Here is a 21,472-nt window from a genome sequence, read left to right as displayed (position 1 = left end):
TCGTCCCCGAGTGTCTGGCACAGTCGCCGAATGCATCTGTCGTAGTTTCACAAGGAGTATGTAGAAATCCATTCGCCATGCAGCTCAACGTGCCCCTAGTGTCAATCAGGCGTGTGTTGTGTCGACTTTACACATGCAACATACAAAATTCAGCTACTGAAAGCTCTTCGTGAAGGTGAAGACAACGTGTGGAGTTCTGCAATTTTGGAGGATGACAGTTTTCTTCCATGCTTATTGTTTAGTGATGAGGCAACATTCTCTTTAAATCGAAAGTTGAATCACCATAATGTGAGAATGTGAGGTACAGAACAACCACATGAAGTTTTACAACATAAGAGGTACCCTCCAAAATTTAATATGTTTTGTGTAGTTTCACAGGAAAAGGTGTATGGTCCATTTTTCTTTGCCAAGAACACTGTTACAGGAAGCACATATCTTGATATGTGCGAGAACTTCTGTTTCCTACAGTTAGAGACTGATTCGAATGACTTCATTTACCAGCAGTATGGAGCACCACCACACTGGAATCTGGGAGTGCAGGAATTTTTAATTCAAAGGATTACTGAACGGCAAACTGGTCACACTGGACCAAATGACTCAGCTTTAAATTACTGGCCCTAAGGTCACCAGACCTGACTGTGTTTGGTTATTTATTTGTGGGAGTTTATAAAAGACTGTTACCAACAACAATGAATGAACTGAGATATCACATAACACCAGCTGTGGAAGCTGTAACTCAAGACATGCTTGCTGCAGTGTGGGAACAATTTGAATACCGCATTGACACATGCTGTGCATCTCAAGGGGTGGCATATTGAACGGCTATGAAAGTATATGAAAAAAAAACTTTTTGAGTTACCCATTCATCAAAAAACAAAATTCATTATATATGTCTATTAGTTTCAGAAATCTAGACATTCCAAATCAGATGATTCTTTCCAATACACCCTGTGCTTTATAAGTGAAAATTTGTAGTATATTTTTGTGGATGTTACTGCTATTTTCCAATTAGAGAAAATGGATTTAAAAAATTTGATTCAATAAATGTATGGTGCATCTTTCATCATCATTGTAAGCTGTGTAGAAACGTTACTGGGCTTTAATAATTAACTATTGTGCATTGTTTTTAGAGCTTATTATAGTAGACTCAATCTCCATTGAGCTGTAAGTGTGATAGGTGCCCTGCTGTGTGTCACTGATCATTAACATAGCAAAATACGTGAAACATATCACTCTCCTAATGAAAAATACAGATAGTTGAGCTTTGTAAAGGTAAAGTGTATTTTTGATCAGATGTACTATTTCTGCAGCTGTACCACGTTCTTAAGAAACTGGTTATAGATTACCTTGTTATTACTCATTTACTTTCTACTTACATTATATATCACTTGAAGGGACTATATCCCTGTCAATCTAGAATTAGTTGCTATTCACGTCCCAAAAAATACATCTGAAAATGACTTGGTACCACATTTGTACTTAACAGACATGAAAGATCTATCTTAGAGCAAGCTTGCAAATTATATACTAACCCAGAGGAATATTACTTACTTTGAGTGTTGCTGAGGTACATAATGTGGCAGTATACATTTTATTTGTCGTAATAAAAATTTGTGTGCGATAACAAATGTAATAGATGTTAACATTATTTACAAACAACTTTTTATTATTAACTGCACATTTGTAGGTGCCTGTGTAAATAACAGCAAACACTTGCTTAAGGACACTAGTATTTACTTACATCAGTGAAAATAATTATTTTTTTAAAATATGTAATGTAATTGCGTAGATAAAAAAAAACCTACTCACCAAGCGGCAGCAGAGAAGACACACATAAAAAGGAGTGGAAATTTGTCAGCTTTCGGAGTCAGTGGCTGCTTGTGGCAGAATTGTTGAAGGGGAAGGAAAAGGCATGAAGGAAGAGGACTAGTGAGGTTTAGGACATGGGGAGTGTTTGGAAAAGTTGCTCAGAACCCCAGGTCAGGCGAGACTTACCAGACAGGATGAGAAGGAAAGACTGATTGTTGGGGACTGTACTGGCTGGGGTTTGAGAACCTAGGAGGTTAAAGGTGGAAGACAGGGTAAGATGCAAGACAGAGATTGCTGATTAAACATTGTTATGTGTTAATAAGAGTGGGAAGCTAAGTGTATTGTAAGTGATAGAGGCATGTGTATTTTTGTGTGTGTGTGTGGGGGGGGGGGGGGGGGGGGGGATAGGTCAGTAGGTCAGAAAATAAAAGATACATAAAACTAAAAGGGAGTGGAGAAAGGAATAGTTATTGAAAAAAGAAATTAAGACCAGGTTGGTGGCGGGAACCGAGCACATTTTGGAACACAGTTCCCACCTGCAGAGTTCTGAGAAACTGGTCACTTGGAGGGAGCCTCCCTGGTATCAGTAAGGCTTCAGCCCCTGTTTTGGTCTAGATACATTGATGACATCTTTGTCAAATGGACTCATTGTCTTGGAATCTCTAAATACATTATAGCAATTAAATTTCACTTGGTCCTATACCTAATATGTTTTGTGTAGTTTCACAGGAAAAGGTGTATGGTCCATTTTTCTTTGCCAAGAACACTGTTACAGGAAGCACATATCTTGATATGTGCGAGAACTTCTGTTTCCCACAGTTAGAGACTATCAAAGGGAGAGCCACCTCTCAAATGACACATCACATACCAGCTGTTTGATATTGACCTCATCCTCATCAAGGGTCAGCTACGTGCTTCCATTCGTATTAAACTCACTAACAAACCCCAGTACATACATATTGACAGTTGCCATCCTTTCCGTGTCAAACATTCCTTCCCATACAGCCTCGGCATCCGAGCCAAACATGTTTGTTCAGATGCTGATGTGTTACAGCAGTACACCACCATTCTCATCTCAGCCTTCACTGGCTGTAATTACTCCACTAGTTTAGTTCAAAGGCAGATCTTCCAGTCCATTAATCCAATCCTAGTACTGCTGATCCATACAAAAGAGAACTTAGGAGTACACCTCTTGTCACTCAATATTATACAGGCCTTGAATTTATTAATCAGCTACTTCGACAAAGCTATGACTTCCTAAAATCGTGCCCTGAAATGAGGTACATTTTGTCCCACATTTTGCCTACCACAGCTAGAATAGCTTTTTGTCACCCTCCAAATCTCCGCAATATCCTTGTCAAACCCTCTGCTCCTATGTGCCTGTTCTCCTACCCGATGGTTCATACTATTGCCACCTCGGTGACTGTCAACATTGTAAGATTTGCCCTATGCACCCTCCTACCACCACCTATACCAGCCATGTAACTGGCAAAACATATACTATCAAAGGGAGAGCCACCTCTCAAATGACACATCACATACCAGCTGTTCTGTAAACACTGTTTGGCCTTTTACATTGGCAGGACTACCACCAAGTTATTAGTTATGAGTGAGAATAGACAAGGGTGTGTATTGGCAACACACAATATCCTTTTGCAGAGCATGCTCTGCAACTTTTCAACCGTGACCTCGGTGCCTGTTTTACCACACATGCCATAGAGTCTTTCCTCAGACACCAGTTTCTTGGAACTCCGCCAGTGGGAACTGGTGTTACAACATATCCTTGGTTCTAATAGCCACTCATGTGGCCTTGATTTACATTAATTTCTTCAGTCTCAGTGTTTCTTCTCAGTAACCATTCCTTTCTTCACTCCCTTTTAGTTTTCTGTATCTTTTATTTTATGATCTATACCCCTTCCCCAACCAACTCTACCAGTTACAATGCGCTTAACTTTCCACTCTTATTAATACATGCACAATGTTTAGTCAGTAATCTCTGTCTTGCTTATTACCCTATCTTCCACATTTAAGTTCTTGGGGTTTCAAACCTTGACTAGTGTGGTCCCCAACAATCAGTCTTCCCTTTTCAACTTGTCAGGTACGTGTGTCCTCTCCTGGGGTTCTGGGAGACTTTTCCAAACTCTCCCCTGTCCTAAAGCTCACAAGTTCGTTTCCTTCACCCTTCTTACTTCCCCTTCAATCCTTCTGCCAGAATAAGGAGCCACTGGCTCTGAAAGCTTGCAAATTTCAACTCTGTTTTATGTGTTTTCTCCTGCCACCACTTTCTGAATAGATTTTTTAAAATCTACCAACTACATTTATCCAGTAACCACAATATGGGATTGTGCGTCTACCTTGATGCAAGAACTTTTGTTATTTATTTATTTATTTATTTATTTATTTATTTATTTATTCCCCCAAACTAGGTTCAGCGACAAATATCACCATCATCTGAGGGATATTTGATTCTAAAACATATAGAAATAGCATACTTGTAAAACAGGGTAAAACATTATTGTATTTTGTTCCAAACATTACTTCTGTGAATAATTTCATAATACCTTATTTACTGTATGTCACAGCATGATTTTACAATTGATGCCGTTGTTTCCAGCTTATTTTCTGTGTTTTTTTATTGCCGTTCTTCTTAGCATACTTCATGTTAACTAAAACTCTGTGAATGAACAAACACAAAACCATTAACTTATGTATGTCAGCGTTACTCAGTTGGGGTTGCGGTGTGTTATGAATACAGTTTTGGTGAGTACTTAATTTTAATATAATCAGGAATTACATTGTTGGATGAACAGATTTTGTTGTACTTAAGGTTCATGTTTGTTTGATGTAGTTTCACCGTCATTTTCTCAAGTTTGTTGAAGAGCGTTTGTGGAATGCCTGGTGTGGCTTATAAACAAGTGGGCCTACAATCCCATATTGTTGCTTTTGTATGCAAACACCGACCAATGGAATAGTTGCAGGATAAAATTATTATATTATCTAATTTTATTTACGTAGGCTATGACTGGTGTCAAGAGTCTATAAACTCATTGTTTTGTATAAATGATACAGTTTGTGCACTGTAACCAAAGAATTGCCAATATGTGTGAATTGTATTCAGTTTTGATAGTGCTTCTCTTGATAACGTGTCTAATATCTGTTTTTCATACAGCTTTATGTTAAAAAGCTGCGTGAGCCACCTGGCACTAGAAAACTGGGTTAATTTTGCACGAAACAATGTTCGGACCTCTCACTACCTGTCCACTGACTGGTGCTGCATTCTGTTATCAGTGTCTAGAATCATTTCAAAAGAAACATTAGTGAAAGTAACAACTTCTGTCGCAAATGGCTGAACCAATGTTATCAAACTGATGTGATTTCAAGAGTGTACTTATTAGGTTTCACAGTTTGCAGTAGTTCTGCTACAAAGATGTCACTTTTGTTGAGTGGTCAAGATATTTCAGAAGCTCAAAAAGAAAAAAATTGCTCAATTACTCACTTCACACTTTTTTCATGATAGGATGGTTATGTATTCTGTTATTATTATTTTAAAAATTTGTACTCTACCAGAGAACTGACATAAATGAAAAACAAAACATGAAACTTTATCCTTTTTTAGTACGTATTACTCTTGCAGTTACATATGTGCCACCAAGCGAGGTGGCGCAGTGGTTAGCACACTGAACTCACATTCGGGAGGACGGTGGTTCAATTCCATGTCCGGCCATCCTGATTTAGGTTTTCCATGATTTCCCTAAATCGCTCCTGGCAAATGCCGGGATGGTTCCTTTGAAAGGGCACAGCAGACTTCCTTCCCCATCCTTCCCTAAACCGATGAGACCGATGACCTCGCAGTTTAGTCTCTCCCCCAAAACAACCCAACCCAACATATGTGCCACTAACACTTTCAATAACAGCATTGATGGCCTGTTTCCTAATAGCTAGTCTACAAAATGTTAAACATCTGACGAAAATTTTTTCACCTTTCCAGTTTTTGTTGTGTTTTACAATTAATTTCAGCTTATTCAGCTATTCCTTAAAGTGATACACTGTCTCTGTTACATGCTCACATTAATAGAGCTGGTCCACTGTGTGATGGTCTTCTTCTAGCCTTCCCTCACTGGTCGTCTCATAATGGTCCTATTCGTGCTAACCTACCTTCAGAATATTTTGCAGAAAATGGTGTCACTATTTAAAAGAATTTATAGGTGTACCCCTCATACTCAAGTTTGGATGTGGAATTCTTTTGTTGCCATATGAGGAGGACACTTATTAGCCTAAGTTTTGTTTAATCTAACCAGCCATCCTCTCTCTCTCTCTCTCTCTCTCTCTCTCTCCCTCTCCCTCTCCCTCTCCCTCTCCCTCTCCCTCTCCCTCTCCCTCTCCCTCTCCCTCTCCCCTCCCTCTCCCTCACTCTCCTCTCCCTCCTTCCTCTTCCCCCCCCCTTGCCCCCCCCCTAACGAGCCTTCCTCTCTCTCTCTCTCTCTCTCTCTCTCTCTCTCTCTCTCTCTCTCTCTCTCTCTCTCTCTCTCTCTCTCTCTCTCCCCCCCTCCCCCCTCCCCCTCCCCCCCTCCCCCCTTCCTCCCCCCCCCCCTTGCCCCCCCATCTGACCTTCCTCAATCGATTCCTGTTTCCTCCATTAAGAGGGAACATTTGGTTCCGAAAGATAAGTGTGCTATCATCTATTTTTACATGTTTCTGCCATTTGTTTGATATTATGGCTCCTGAACGTAAGTACTTATCTGCACATCTGATGTATGTATATAGATCATTTAGGCTCTTTGTGTACTAGTAGTGTGAATGGTAATGTCTTGCAGATGGGGGACCATATGTGGCAGCAGCAACAGAATCAACACTTACAGCAACAGAATCACCCACACCACCCAATGCATCACCACCCACTCCATATCCAACAGCAACAGTTACAGCAGCAGAGGTTGCGGGCAGTGGGGAAGGCTGTCAACCACAGACAGCATTACAATCATCAGCAGCAGAATGGTGTGGTGGATGAATATGCTGGTCTCATGAGCCACCGTGAACGGCAGTGGTTGCTTGGCATTCAAATGCTACAGCTTAACACTAACACGCCACACATAGATGATTATTATTATACTGTGAGTAATTCATAATGAGACGGCACAAAAATAAGAGCATGTTGATTAGTTACAATCTATTATGGAGAGCAGCTTGCAGGTTTTCCTTCCCTTCTTGAAAACAAGTACTTTTCTATATATTGAAACAAAAACAGTCAGTTATTGACAAAATTATTTAATTAGGTTGATAAAAAATTGAATTACCAAGCCGCAGCAGAAGACACATATAAAAGATGGTTGTAACTGGCAAGCTTTTGGAGCCAGTCTCCTCTGACCCACGGTTCTGGTTGACTTTTCCGAAATCGACCCCTTTTCCTAGACCTCACCAGTCCTTTTCCTTCACCTCTCTTCCTTCCCCGTCAACTCCCCTTCAACCCTGCTGCCTGAAGAAGGAGCCACTGTCTGGGAAAGCTTGCCAATTACAACCGTATTTTATGTGTGTGTTCTGCCACGGCTTGGTGAGTAGATTTTTATCTATCCAATTAAACAATTCTCTATATTGAGAAATATATTTAATTACTGTCAAAATAAATAAAGAGGAAATTATTTTCAAAAAACACAATTGTCATAATGCTTCTCTAACTGTAAATCTGGCATGCAGAAAGAGATTCTGATAGTTCCCACTTTCTTCTGATGTACTGCTTTACTTGTGATACGTCTGAAAGTTCTCCTTTATGCTTAAAATTGTTTTGATGTAGCAAGATGGATTTCCTTTCATATTTATTGGCACCTTCAGCTAATGGTTAAAAAAGGAGAGGCCAAAAATCACTGAAATAGCAACAATTATTTGTTTAAAAAATAAGTGATGTGTTTAGAGTAATATCTTCATTTATTGTTCTATAGAATCGGTGGTGATGTGCATAAGTTTTTCATTTTTTGCTTTGCTGATGTAAGGATCAGAATTTTCATATGTGGGTGTTGTTCATGACTATTAAGAGAAACAAATAGTGAGCAATATGCTGCATGTGTCCAAAATACTGAAGAGGCTCAAAATAAAAGTTAGTTTTATAATAGATGGTTGGTTTGAAAACTAATGTCTTATTTTTACTCATGTGGAAGGCAAAAAGCATCTGGAGCACTTTTGGGGGGAACGGTACTGATATATAAGGCTGGTTCAAAAACGATTTTGCTTAGAACTAAAAAATTTTGTAATAAATTTAAAGGCTTATTTGGTTATATTATGTTGATATTTCTATCTCACAATTGCCTGTCTGTTTGACACACAAATGAAAAAAGTCATGTCATTTACAGAGAAACACATGACAGAATAACTGAAAACTTTCTCACCTTGAAACAGATGGTGATGAAACTAATGAACTAATTAATTACGGCATTGTTAGAAAGCAATGTTTTTACAAGCTATTAATGGTTTTTTTTTATGGTGGTGCTATATTCCAAACCATTTTAATACATACAAAATTCAAAAGCATTCTGTCAGTGATGCTATACCCTTATCTATGTTTATTGTGTGAGTAATTCAGTGTTTAAATTTTAGGGGTAGTGATACATTTGTTCAGAAAACCTTATTCACTATAGAGAGAAGACAAAATTGCAAGTAAAAGAATAAATGTGCAATATTTAATTGCTTCCAGGTATTTATGTCTCGCCAACTGAAAAATGAGCAGAAAGATGGCAGTGTCCTTATTGCTGCTCAACAACACCACCAGCAGCTGCAGCGGCAAAGGGAGCGCAGGGATAGTCAGCGGTCGGAAGGAGGCCAGTCCTCACTCCAACAGCCCCGGGTCTACACTCCTGCTCAGTTTGAGAACTCACTTGGCAAACTTCAGGTTGGGGCACTCTGCAAGTGTAATACAAAGTGTCAGTTGTGTTGTGTTTCCATCTAGAAGTGGAACATGCCCAAGCCTCCATCCACATTCCTGATCCCACAACATTCCTGTTCTTCCCACCTGCCTCACATCACCCTCAAACTCCGTATCTTATTTTTCTACACCACCATAGCTCACCAGTTGAAACCTGCCCCTATCTTTTCTGCCTTTCTTCAACTATTTTTCTGCATTTCTCATAGTAATCGGTATTCTACATTTGATTACCTGCATTCAGCCCTGCCACCTCCCACAACCACGTATTTCATACTGACATATTCTTTCGTAATCCTCTTCTACCCTGTTTGTCCCTCTCCCCAAACCACACTTTTATACCCTTTGTGGGAAAATGACCCATAATGGGAGAAGGAAACAGATTGAAGCTTCATGGATTTAGAGGGTATGTAATGTTATTTCAGTGAGTACAGAATCAAGTCATATTCACAAATAACTTGGCAGTTTAAGCACACTTATGGGTATGACATTGCACCCACTCTGGCCTGGGTGCATGCACTGATACTGTTGGGAGGGGAGTCATAAAGCCATTGTATCCTCTCCTACGGCAAGCTGGCCTAAAACTGTTTAACTGGTCCTTAATATCCTGGGTCCTGGTGCTGGGATGATGTCAGAGCTGGTGCCACATGTGTTCTGTCATGGACATACCTGGGAATCTTGTGGCCATGGGGGGTAAGTCAATCACACAGACAGTTCGTAGAGACACAAGATACGTATGAAGTAGCACTATCTTCTTGGAAACGTAAGAGGTAATACATGAGGACCCATGAAGTCTGTGATGTACCATTGTGCCGACAGTGTTTCCTTATCACTGCCAACCATGATGTGATACTGGATTGCCCCCCGCACCGTGACTCCAGAAGTACCACCAATTTGCCTCTCCACCAATTTGCCTCTCTGGAACATTGGGAGAAGGGGACCATGGTCATCCAGGGTAGTGCAGAATAACAATTCACTACCGATCACAATTCAGTGCCATTTATTAGCACTCCTTGCTTTCTGGTCATGGCAGCACTCCAAATCCAGTCTTTTTTGTTGTGTTAATGGCAGCCTGTGTGTGGGGTGATAATTTCCTAGTTTGGCTGTTGCTAGTCTTTAGCCAGTGGTATGGGATGACACACAGTATTGCAGGGTGGCCACTACAGTAGTCTCTTGACTATCCGGCCTTTTTAGTATCCAGCCTACTTAATTAATATCATAATAATAATCATCTTTGATAAGAAAGGATTAATTTATTGTATGTACTGTATTTTTCCAAGGCATTAGCAAGTGGGTGCCAGCTACAGTGCTGTGTGACCTTTCAAAATGTTTTGTGTGTGTTGTGTGCTCCTAGCACATTTTGGAGTCATAGTTATTAGGTACATATTGTATTATTAATACCGAATTAATTACCAGAACCACTCTTCAACAAATGATACTAGTGAAGCCCTCTTCCAGCACTCAAAAACAACAATGAACACACATGGAGAGCAGTTCTGTTGGTAACCCTGTGTTCTTTGTTTCTTCAGACATCCAAAGAAAGTGCATTGTTAAATAATTGTTTTGTGTGGTTTGTGTTTTAATTAGTGTTCCTGAAAGGGGTAATAAATGAAAGAACTTTGTAGCGACTATGGACCAGACACTGTGGGCTGTAACACAACTGGATTCTGGGGTAGCAACCAAAACGATTGCTTTGGAGTTAAGGTTAGGAAAAAGTACTCTTTGGAGACAGCAAGAGAGCAGAAATTGAAAAGCGGTGTGCTTCCCAAACCAGTGGAATAAAAGTAAGAAAGAGCTGCATACATGAGTATGCAGCACCTCCATGTGCATCACATTGATCACTCAGCATCCGATGCTGTTCACACCCGTTTTTACCCTACTATACCTGGTAGGGTATCTAATGAAGTGCGATTCGAGACCAGCTGCATAAATATTCAGCCAGATCTTGATAAGATTTCAACATGGTGCGAAGATTGGCAACTTGCTCTAAATGTTCAGAAATGAAAAATTTTGCACTCCACAAAATGAAAAAACATAGTATCCTGTGACTATAATATCAATGAGTCACTGTTGGAATCAGCCAGTTCATACAAATACCTGGGTGTAACACTTTTTAGGGATATGAAATTGAATGATCTCATAAGTTCAGTCATGGGTAAAGCGGGTGGTAGACTTCAGTTTATTGGTAGAAAACTGGGAAGCAATCAGTTTACAAAAGAGATTGCTTACAAATCCCTCGTACGACCCATCCTAGAATATTGTTCAAGTGTGTGGGACCCGTACCAGATATGACTAACGGTGGATATTGAACGTATACAGAGAAAGGCAGCACGAATGGTCACAGGTTTGTTTAATCCTTCGGAGAGTGTCACAGAGATACTGAAGGAACCGAAATGGCAGACTCTTGAAGACAGGCATAAACTATCCCGAGAAATTATGTTAATAAAGTTTCAAGAACTGGCTTTAAATGATTACTCTAGGAATATACTAAACTTCCTGCATATTGCTCACATGGGGATCTTGAGGATAAGATAAGAATAATTACTATATGCACAGAGGCATTCAAGCAATCATTCTTTCCACGCTCCATATGTGAATTGAACAGGAAGAAACTCTAATAACAGGTACACTGGGACATGCCATCTTCCATGCTCTTCACATGCTTTGCAGAATATGGATGTAGAGGTAGATGTAACACTTCTGAACATGAATGTCGTAATTGCACCCTGGTGGACATTCTACCTGCCACAGAGAATTGCAACTGTAAACATTTACGTACCTGCTGATGGTGTGTATGTGTACAAAGTTACAGTGACATCTGACCATGTCTTCTGCGTACTTCACTTTTTTGGTCAGCCAGTGTGTTTTCTGGCGAAGTAATCAATCTTCATAAATATGTATCATTCAGGAGTAAAGGAGATCACACACTGATTAACAGAGGCATTGAATCATTGGCCGGCAGACACAAAAGAGAAAGAAAACTTGCTAACTTTTGGAGTAAATCCTTTATCAAGTTAGAGTAAAAAGAAAATTCACATTCACATGCTTTTGTCTGTACATAGTGCCGGCTGGACACACAATACCAGAAATGCAGTTCAACACATGGACTAGGCTGGGGTAGGGATTGTGAGGGGGTGGAGTGTGCAGGGCAGCGAGGGAGAGACATAGGAGGTAGGAAGAGGGTTGGTGGTGGCTACCTAGTGGTTAGGAGGGAGGCAACTGGTTTGATGGCTAGGCAGGCATGTAGGAGGGAAGAGAGGCAGGTGCATGAACTAGGCATGCAATGCACAGGCTAAGTGTGTGATGGCCAGGGGCAAGAGCTGGTTGGTAGTGCCACACAATGAAGGTGATGTGGATATGTTAATTTGAAGGGGGTGATGCGGCAGAGCAGAGGGGAAACTGTTGGGTAGAGGATGTGGAGGCAGTGAGTTAATGGCAATTGAGGTCAGGAGGGTTATGGAAAAGGGGTGTGTGTTACATGAATAACTGCCATCTGTATAATTCAGGAAAGCTGGTGATCTAGGGAAGGATCCAGTGTTAAGTGGAGCAACTGGAATTGAGATTGTGCTCAGCTCCATGTTGTGCCACTGTGTATTCAACTTTATTCTTGGCCACATTTTGGCAGTGGCCATTCATTGGGTTGGACTACTGGTTGGTTTTCATACCAGTATAAAAACTATGCAGTGATTGCAGTAGACTTGGTATATGAAATGGCTGCTTTCACAAGTGGCTCTGTTGATGATTGGTAGGGTAAGGTTTTGACAGGAATGGAGTGGGAAGTACTGCGTGGGTGTATGGGTATTCCACAGGGTTATGAACCATGTGGCAAGGGCTTGGGAGTGTGAGTAGCATATGGGTGGATGAGGGTATTGTTTAAGTGGAATGGGAGGAGATGTAATACCACTTCAGGAGGGGGTGGAATGGTCTTGGGTAGGATGTCCCTCATTTCAGGGCACGATGATATACCATCGAAGCTGTGGCAAAGGATTTGGTTCAGTTCTTTCAGTTCAGGGTGATACTGAGTGACAAGTGGGCACTCCTTTGTGGCCGATTCTTGGGGGTGGTGAAATGACTGTGGGTGTGTGAGGATATATCACAGAGATCTCTTTTCAGACTAGGTTTGGTAGGTAGTGTCTATCTGCGAAGGCCCTTGTGAGACCTGCATATTATCTTCAACTCACTGTCCATTCTTTATTCCTTAACATGTCTCTACCTTCTTCTCCTCTACAACTAATATTGTTGTACAGCACCAATGTGGCTGTCTTCCTTCCCATACCATTTTACCTTTCTTACTGTCTTTTTACTTATCTGCAAATCATTGTCCATTCTTTATTTCTTAATATATGTGTACTATCTCCTCCTCTATAATACTTGTAATGATTTCTGCATCAAAAGGAAAATTCATGCGCAAAAGCTATGAAATTTTGAGGTAGAATGGCATATTTTAAGTTCAGGAAACTGTATTTTTAGCTTTGTGAAGTGTAGCATGCTTCCAATTATTCAGGTGCAGATGATCCAGCTTCCTAATTATCTTGCTAAGTATCTGTGTGTCACTCGCTGACTTTTTAAGAAAATAAAAAACTAAGCCTAAAGCATTTTGTTCGAATTACAATGAATAACTTCTGGTTGGGAAGACATAAATGGCGGAAACATCAGCTAGCAGTTCAGCAATTATGCCCATGAATCAGGATAAGATCATGTAAGTGATAAAGTCACAGAGAACAACGTGTGTCGAGTAGAGGAAGAGAGCGCATCTGTTATCACACTTACTGAGGCACTGAAATGTTTGGATCTGTTGTTAAATTATGCAGGAAGAAATTTCATTACCTGTACTGATATTTTGATTCTGAAAAATGAGTCACCATTGGGAGAAAGTGAACTACAAACAGTAACAGAAGAAAGCAAATCATATGAAATACAGTGTGTTTTAAGTCCTATTTTGTAAATAAATTTTCACAGTCAGGCAAGCAATGTATAAGTATTGTAAATAGCAGTTACTGGTAATTTTGGATTATCCCTTTTTGTTTGTTATCTGTGCAATCTTCAGTCTGTATTAACCAATTTGCATACAATTTTTATTAGCATTTTCACACAGCAATACAGCTGTTTTTGACAAAATTTGAAGTTCTTATAACAGTATACTAAATCATCAGGCTACCTTCCATTCGAAAAGAACTGTGACTGATGCCTGGACAACAGGGAACTAACATGCGTCGAGATTAGAAAATAGTGCATTGATAGTGGCTAGGCACTAGACTGATTGTTGTGCTCTGTAATTTATAAATATAGTAAATGGTATTTTATAGTGGTTATTTCATTATATATGGACATTACACTATGATAAATATTCAAACATAATTGAACTGAATATGCTAGGCCTTAAATCAATTGACCTGTATATGTAAAACTAAATTAGACTAGTGAGTTTGTAGTAATTAAGATTTCACTGGTTTTAAAAACAGTTGGTTGATGTGGTTGTTAAAGTAGTCACTGGATCTTACTTTGTTACAAAAGCCAGTTGCTGATGTTTAGTAAATAAAGGTAACATGGTGTTTGTTGCAGGTTGGAAGTGTCACTGCACCAAGGAAGATAATTGATATGGACATCATGAACACAGATACCAGTGATGCAGTATTGCCACCACAGCAGAAGGACTTGAGGAAAACTAAGCAGCTTCTTTTGGAAATAGAAAGGGTAAGTTTCTGTAAACTGTAGAAAATGAACTAATGTAGTCTAGGAAATTTCGATGAAGAGGGGTTACAAAAACATTGTGGATTTCTTGACATCCACAATGTTTGTCTAATTTTTCTGGAAGCAGTATGGCTCTCCAGTAATTATCTTCAGGAGGCAAGATTCTTAGTTTTGCAGATAGATATTTTAAGTTTAGGAAACTCTAAAGTAGGTTCCAGAAGTGCAGCATACTTCCAATTATCCAGGTACAGATGGTCCAGCTAAAGGTAATAATTGGAAAAGATCACTGGTTAATGCCAGTTGGACATCTAATTAAGTACAATAGATTTCTAAAGTACATTTTTGTAGGAAAAGCAGAATAGAACCATGGGCAGGCACAGAATGTCAAAGTGTGATCATTGCAATGAATTGCAATACTTTTATGAAGTGTACAGGTGACAGTGAGATGGAGAAGAATGACTGTTAGGGTGGTATAACATAATTTCAAACCTTATCAAAACTTTTCCTCAATTACTCCTTCCACAAGATAATCAGAGGAAAAAAAGTTCACCACCTACTCTAGTTTTGCTGTTCATATGGATAAACTTCAGTGTCAGATATGATATTTTAATGTATTACTTTTTTATGACTATAATCTGTTCATCATAAGAATAAACCTGTTGTAAACATTACGCCATGTATTCTTCCACGTTTGCTTGAATCTCATTGGATTTCGTGTCACGAGGAGCTGAAGCCAAGCTGTATTGACTACAGTCAAGTACGATCATACGAATGTGTTTTATGCAGTGTTACATGCATATAGACTGAGCAATAATGCAGGATAACAGCTTTACCAGCGCATTAAACCTGCACAGCACTGGTCAGCCAAACGAGCAAAGAAACAATATAGCTTCAAATGTTATTTAAGTTTTAAAGAGAATGAAACAATATTTGGCAAGACTACCACAAACTTCTTGGGTGACCAAATGGAAAGCATAAAATGCTCTCATTCTCACCTAGGATAGCATTATAATTACAGATGAGTGATGAAAATTCCTAACTTAAACACAGGGTAATTTTTCTGAGTGAGATTGTGTGATACAAAAGCATACTGCAGGGATTTCTCCGTACTGTTGAATACTGAAAGTAACAAGTCGGTCAACAACAGAATCCATGAAGGCTCCTTGGCACTCCCATTCTATATTCCACCAGCGTTCACCAGTGACGTGTGAAAACAGTGTGTGCTTTATTTCTGGTATGTCTGCCATCTTAACAGTCTTGTTATTTCTTGGGCCAAATCCCTTAACTTCACTTCAGATCAGTTCTGTTGGGTTCATATTGTAATGGTACAGAGAGAAATGTAAACATGCAGCATTTGTATGGTGTGTTTGATACTGTAAAAAAGATTGTTTTTCCTGTTCCCACGACACTGATCACCCTGGTTCGTGTAAGAGTACAGAGTATAGAGTATTTTGTGTTTCATTTTTTCCCTAAAAATTAAATTGTTAGGTTTTCTTAATTTAAGCAACCTTTATTAACAATCTTTCATAAAATATTGATAATTAAGAATTAATATTTGAAATTAAACCAGGAATTTTGCATGCAGTATGTAATTAAAAACAAGAAGACATGCATTATTCATAAAAAATCTTGGTGAATTTTCAATTACGACATGTAGATATTTCAAATTGAATGAAAAAAAAAAAAACCTAAAACAATATTTGAACCAGCGATCCATGAAATGCACTAAGTTATGAATCTACTATGCAACTGATTCCACCATATATCCAGTGTATATTGATATATCAACTGTATTAAATACGGTCCCTTGGAAAACTTCAAAGCCGGTCTTTTCCCCACCCCCCTTCCGTAAATTTAACCATGTTCCAAATGCGTGTTTCACTACAGAACAGGAAGCAACCTCAGCCATTTTCTTACTACATATTAATAGCATGATGATAATCAGAGCACTACAGTACAGAGACTGTGACTATACACGATTTTTTAAATAAAAACGACATAGCTAAAGCATGATTAAGAAAGACATCAATGGCTGTTAATATGTTAGAATATCTTACAGTTTCATTGAATGTAACTTAGTAACAATGTATCTAATATGTAAGTAGGACCTACTTCCAAGAGCATAACACCACCAGTGTGTGCGAGTGGCGGGGGACATGCGCTATGGCTTTTGACCAATTATTGCATTTGTGTTTGTTTACCTCTGGTTCATTCTTACAACGAACAGAGCATATAACTGTATGCGCTACGCTTTGTAAAGATATATCCACCTATACCGGTGGGTGTACTTGCAAAATTATATTATTGTATGACGAGATACGATGTCATGAACATTGGAATGCATGAAAAACTAGCTTTTCTTATAACAATATCATGAAAAGGATAGATTGCTGTTCACCATATACTGGAGATGTTGAGTCACAGACACACACAACAAAAGGATTGCTAAGCAGTCGAGCTTCAGCAGTCAGAGACGGTGGCCATTTGTGTGTGTGTGTGTGTGTGTGTGTGTGTGAGAGAGAGAGAGAGAGAGAGAGAGAGAGAGAGAGAGAGAGAGAGAGAGAGAGGACGGGGGGAGGGGGGGGGGGGTAGAGAGAGATAGGTAGGTAGAGTTATGCTTGTGTGAATGTGTGTGTGTTTGCCTTTTGACCAAAAGCTCAAATGTGTAGCAGTCTTTTTGTTGTGCCTGTCTGCAACTCTGTGTCTCCTGTGTATGGTTACCTCTGGATTCGATTCCCGGCCAGGTTGAGGATTTTCTCTGCCCAGGGACTATCCAGTCCCTGTTTGTGTTGTCCTCATCAGTCCATCATCATTCATCAAAGTGACTAGATTGGACTGTGTTTAGTGTGGTATAGTTTGGGAATGTGTCAGGGCACTGATGACCATGCAGTTGAGTGCCCCACAAACCGGTCATCATCATCATCATCATCATCATAATCCTGTGTATGGTGAGTAGCAATGTATCCTTTCCATAATACTATCATCAGTTTTCAGAAAAGCGAGTTGTTCAAAGTTAAAAGATCACTTGGTGAGTAGATTTTTTACCTATCCAATTATAAGTTATTACTATAGGAATTATTAGCACTATGAACACTTTTGGCATTAATAGTCATTATGCATCTCAAGACCATATCTTTTAAAGTGACTTTTCTTCATAAATATCAATTACTTCTGTCATTGCTTACTTTGTCAAAGAGTGTAACTACTGGAGATCTTATCAGCTGAGTCTTTTTCATAGAAGTCAAAAATTCAGTCACTTTGTTTTTAAAATCACCAACTTCAATCTGAATAGTCAAGGAATAAAAGGTGCAAAATAATATCCTTTTTCAGAAAATTTGACACCGTAAATATATTCATCCCTTAACATGTTCACACTGGTCTGTTTTATCACATTTTACAATATTCGCCATGACGAGAATTTAAGTTCACTTTTCTTAGAGAAATAATTGATGCAGTAACTCCGGACAAAATGGCGGTATCTTCTACTGGACGCTGGCTGTCTTCTAACAGTTTCACTCTGACCAGCGTCCTTGTAGTCTTCTCACAGCGAAGTATATGCAGCCATGTTGCTCTGATCCCCATGCATAAACATGAAACGTAAACAATACACACTTTTGTAGTTACCTTATAAAATGATAATGGCTAAAAATCCTTTAATGATATTTTAAAGAAATTTACATATCCTTAGGTCACTCAGGTGGCAAACGCAGCAACATGAGAAAATTCCATCTCCTTAAAAGGTTACACTCTGTTGAATGAAGAGAATTCTGAGTTACAAATATGGTACTGTGAATAACTAACTTGCAAGAGTGTGGTTTCAAACTCTCTCCCCTCCCCAGAACTCATACACAAAGGAAATGGGATAAGGACACAATTTAGAAGAAACGGTAATATCAGAATGTAAAGAGATAATCATGGAATCTGGCTTTACCCCAATGAAATGTATAGAATAATTGCTTTTTCAGTACTAGCCATTAACCATAGAGTGGAAAGTCTGCTAATAGGTTGGGCTTGATATTGTAGGGGTAAATAAAATTATTTGCCAAGTTTAAAGGAGGAAGCAAAGCATGATGCAATTATATTAAATAGTGCTCTATTGTTTTTGATAATCATTCAATTTAAAAAGTGTTAAACACTCGTGTGTTATGTGTGTGTCTTTTTTTCCCTAGCTGTACATGTTAATACTTCAAGTGGAAGATCTGAAGAGCGACATACCAGAAATACGGGAAGCAGTGACAGAAAATAGAGAAGAACTCCTGCGCAAAATAGTCTCTGCAGTCCTGCTGGGTGATCGTCTGGCAAGCATTCTCTGCGTCCGGAAGGGCAGGGTTCGTTGAGTGATACTGTTTTCTCCAAATTATTATTTCATACAGAAAGTTACGTATGATGTTGTTTATTCAGTTCTCAATCTAATCATATTGGCATGAGTCCATCTGCACTCAATGACTCGAGAATGCCTCATTAAATAAAAGTCCATCTAAGCTTGGATTGAAATGCATGTAAATCATTCATGCTCAGATCCTAATCAATGTTCTCCAATATCTATATAAATTCAATGCTAACTGTTCCAGTAGAATATTCTGTACTTGAATATGGCAGCCTTATCACAGCTCATCAGTCACCATGTCTCGAGTTCCACTGTACTACCTACCTTCAATATGCTGAGCCGATGGAACTATCTCATTGCATGTCAGTACATAAATAGTGATTGAAGTAAGTTAAATTAAGAATATGGCAAAAGGATCATTCAATGCATGCACAGACGCACCGAATGAAGTGATATGTTGATTGTAAATGTATGATTGAAACCTCTGTATAAAATCTGTAATTATAAGTTTATGAAATGATGCCTGGTTATTGCACAATAGAGAAGAGGTATAATAATAATAATAATAATAATAACAATAATAATATAGAGAATGAATGTGGTACTGTTTTTGCCTGCTGATTTCACTGGCACCGCCAGTTTTTATGCAGTTGTGCAAATAATAAAACTGCAATGATGAAAATGCGCCGTAATAATTTGGAAAAAATTATATTTCTCGAAAACTATTCCAGTGTACTACATCCTGTTGCCTTGTTTATATGAGGATGTTTAAATTGTGTGCCAAACAATTAAATGTAGTAATTGGCCTCTGGAAACTATATGCGTAAATTCGCATAATGCTGGTACAGAGAACAAATGAAACCATTCCCCAGTCAATTCCATTTGAGCCCTTGTATGTTTTGTTGTAGCACTGTTTGATAAATTTTTATTAATTTACGAAGATTTGCAAATTTGGCTAATTTTGTGTGCATGTAGTATCCAAAGTACAAACATAATAGAGTGGTTATTTTAGTAAAAAAAAAAAAAAAATGGTCTGGTTTCTGAATCTAATGATTCCACCCCCCAAAGACATAGCTGTCCAACTTTCAATCATCAGTGTTCAGACTGGTTTCGTGGAGCTTGCCATGAATTCCTCTCTTGTGCTGATCTCTTCAGGTCATAGTAGCACTTGCATACTACATCCTCTGTTATTAGTTGAATATATTCCAATCTCTCTATTTCCCTACAGTTTTTACCCTCTGCAGCTCCCTCTAGTTCTAAGGAAGTTATTCCCTGATGTCTTATCGCAGATCCTATCATCCTGTACCTCGTCCCTATCGGTGTTCCCTATGTGTTCCTTTTTTCACTGATTCACCATCTCATTCCTTATCAGTCCACAAAATTTTCAATGTCCTTCTGTAGCGCTATATCTCAAACACTTAAATTCTTTTCTTTCTAGTTTACTTCCAGTCCATCTTCTCTTCTCATTCAGCTATTCATTTCATTCAAAGATCTTGTAATTCTTCACTTTTGCCGAGGATAGCAGTGTCATAATCAGATCTTGTTGATATCCTTTTGCTTTGAATCTTAACTCCACTCCCAAACCTTTCTTTTACTTCCATCATTGCTTCTTTGATGTATAGATTCAACAATAGGTGTGAATGGCTGCCTCCATGTCTTTGTTATTTGTCTTCCATTCTTATTGTTACCTCAGGGTTATTGTACATATTGTATATTACCAGCCTTGTCTAGAGTTTATACCTATTTCTCTCATTATTTTGACATCTTGTACAATTTTACACCTTGGAATTCTTTATGTAGGCCTATGTCAAAAAATTCTGGAAATCTATCTTGGTTCTTTTTTTTTTCTTAATTCTTGCTTCCATTATCAAGTAAAATGTTACAACTGTATTGCCTTGCCTTCACCTTTTGAAAGCCAAACTGATAATCTAACAGGTCTCAGTTTTCTTTTCCATTCTGCTTCATATTATTCTTGTTAGCAACTTCGATGCATGAGGTGTTAAGCTGATTGTGCAGTAATTTTCACTCTTATTTGCTTTTGTTATCTTTGGGATTGCGTAGATGATATTTTTTCCAAGTCTGATGGTATGTCTCAATGTTCATAGATTCTTTACACCAACTTAAGTAATTGTTTGGTTGCCATCCCTTAATGAATTTAGAAATTTCTGCCTTACTTGATCACAAGTTTTCTAACACATTGTCAGATTATTTAATGGATCCCCCATGTCTACCATATCAACTCACATTTCACACTGTCAAAGGTAGAGACCTTCAGTTTTTTCTTTCCGTCTGTCTGCTCTCATTTGCATTTAACAGTGCAATTCCCATTGCACATTATAATTGATACGTTTGCTTTTAATTTCACCAACTGTTGCTTTTTCTGTATGCTAAATCAGTCCTTCTGATGACAATTACTTTTTTGATTTCTTCACATATTTCTTGCAGCCATTTCACTTTGTCTTCCATGCACTTGCTATCCCAAACATTATTATACTTATTTCTTTCTTCTGTCAATTGAAGTATTTTCTCTGTTATCCAAAGTTTCTTTGCAGTTACCTTCCTTGTACCAATGTTTGCCTGTCTAACATATGTGTTTGCCCTTTTGAGAGATTCCGTTCCTCTTCAAATGATCTATCTGTTCTGATATTCGTTCTCTTAGTACTTATAGCCTTAGAGAACTTCACCACACCTCTTCTTTCCTCAGTACTTCAGCAACCCACTTAATTCCACAGTGATTC

The 21,472-nt window shown here is 38.7% G+C and overlaps 1 protein-coding gene across 1 annotated transcript in view; it reads left to right on the top strand.

Annotated features, from left to right (window-relative positions):
• Nucleotides 1–21,472, top strand: part of LOC124711664 (protein PAT1 homolog 1) — a 121,712-nt gene that overhangs the window by 67,770 nt on the left and 32,470 nt on the right. Inside the window, exons 8-11 of the mRNA XM_047241855.1 lie at nucleotides 6,624–6,920; nucleotides 8,492–8,686; nucleotides 14,279–14,410; nucleotides 18,577–18,735. Of these exons, the coding sequence (XP_047097811.1) occupies nucleotides 6,624–6,920; nucleotides 8,492–8,686; nucleotides 14,279–14,410; nucleotides 18,577–18,735 (783 nt within the window). The remainder of the gene's footprint in view (nucleotides 1–6,623; nucleotides 6,921–8,491; nucleotides 8,687–14,278; nucleotides 14,411–18,576; nucleotides 18,736–21,472) is intronic.

Source organism: Schistocerca piceifrons, chromosome 8 (genome assembly GCF_021461385.2).
Source record: "Schistocerca piceifrons isolate TAMUIC-IGC-003096 chromosome 8, iqSchPice1.1, whole genome shotgun sequence".
Lineage (NCBI taxonomy): Eukaryota > Metazoa > Arthropoda > Insecta > Orthoptera > Acrididae > Schistocerca > Schistocerca piceifrons.
This window is presented reverse-complemented; position numbering and strand designations above follow the sequence as displayed.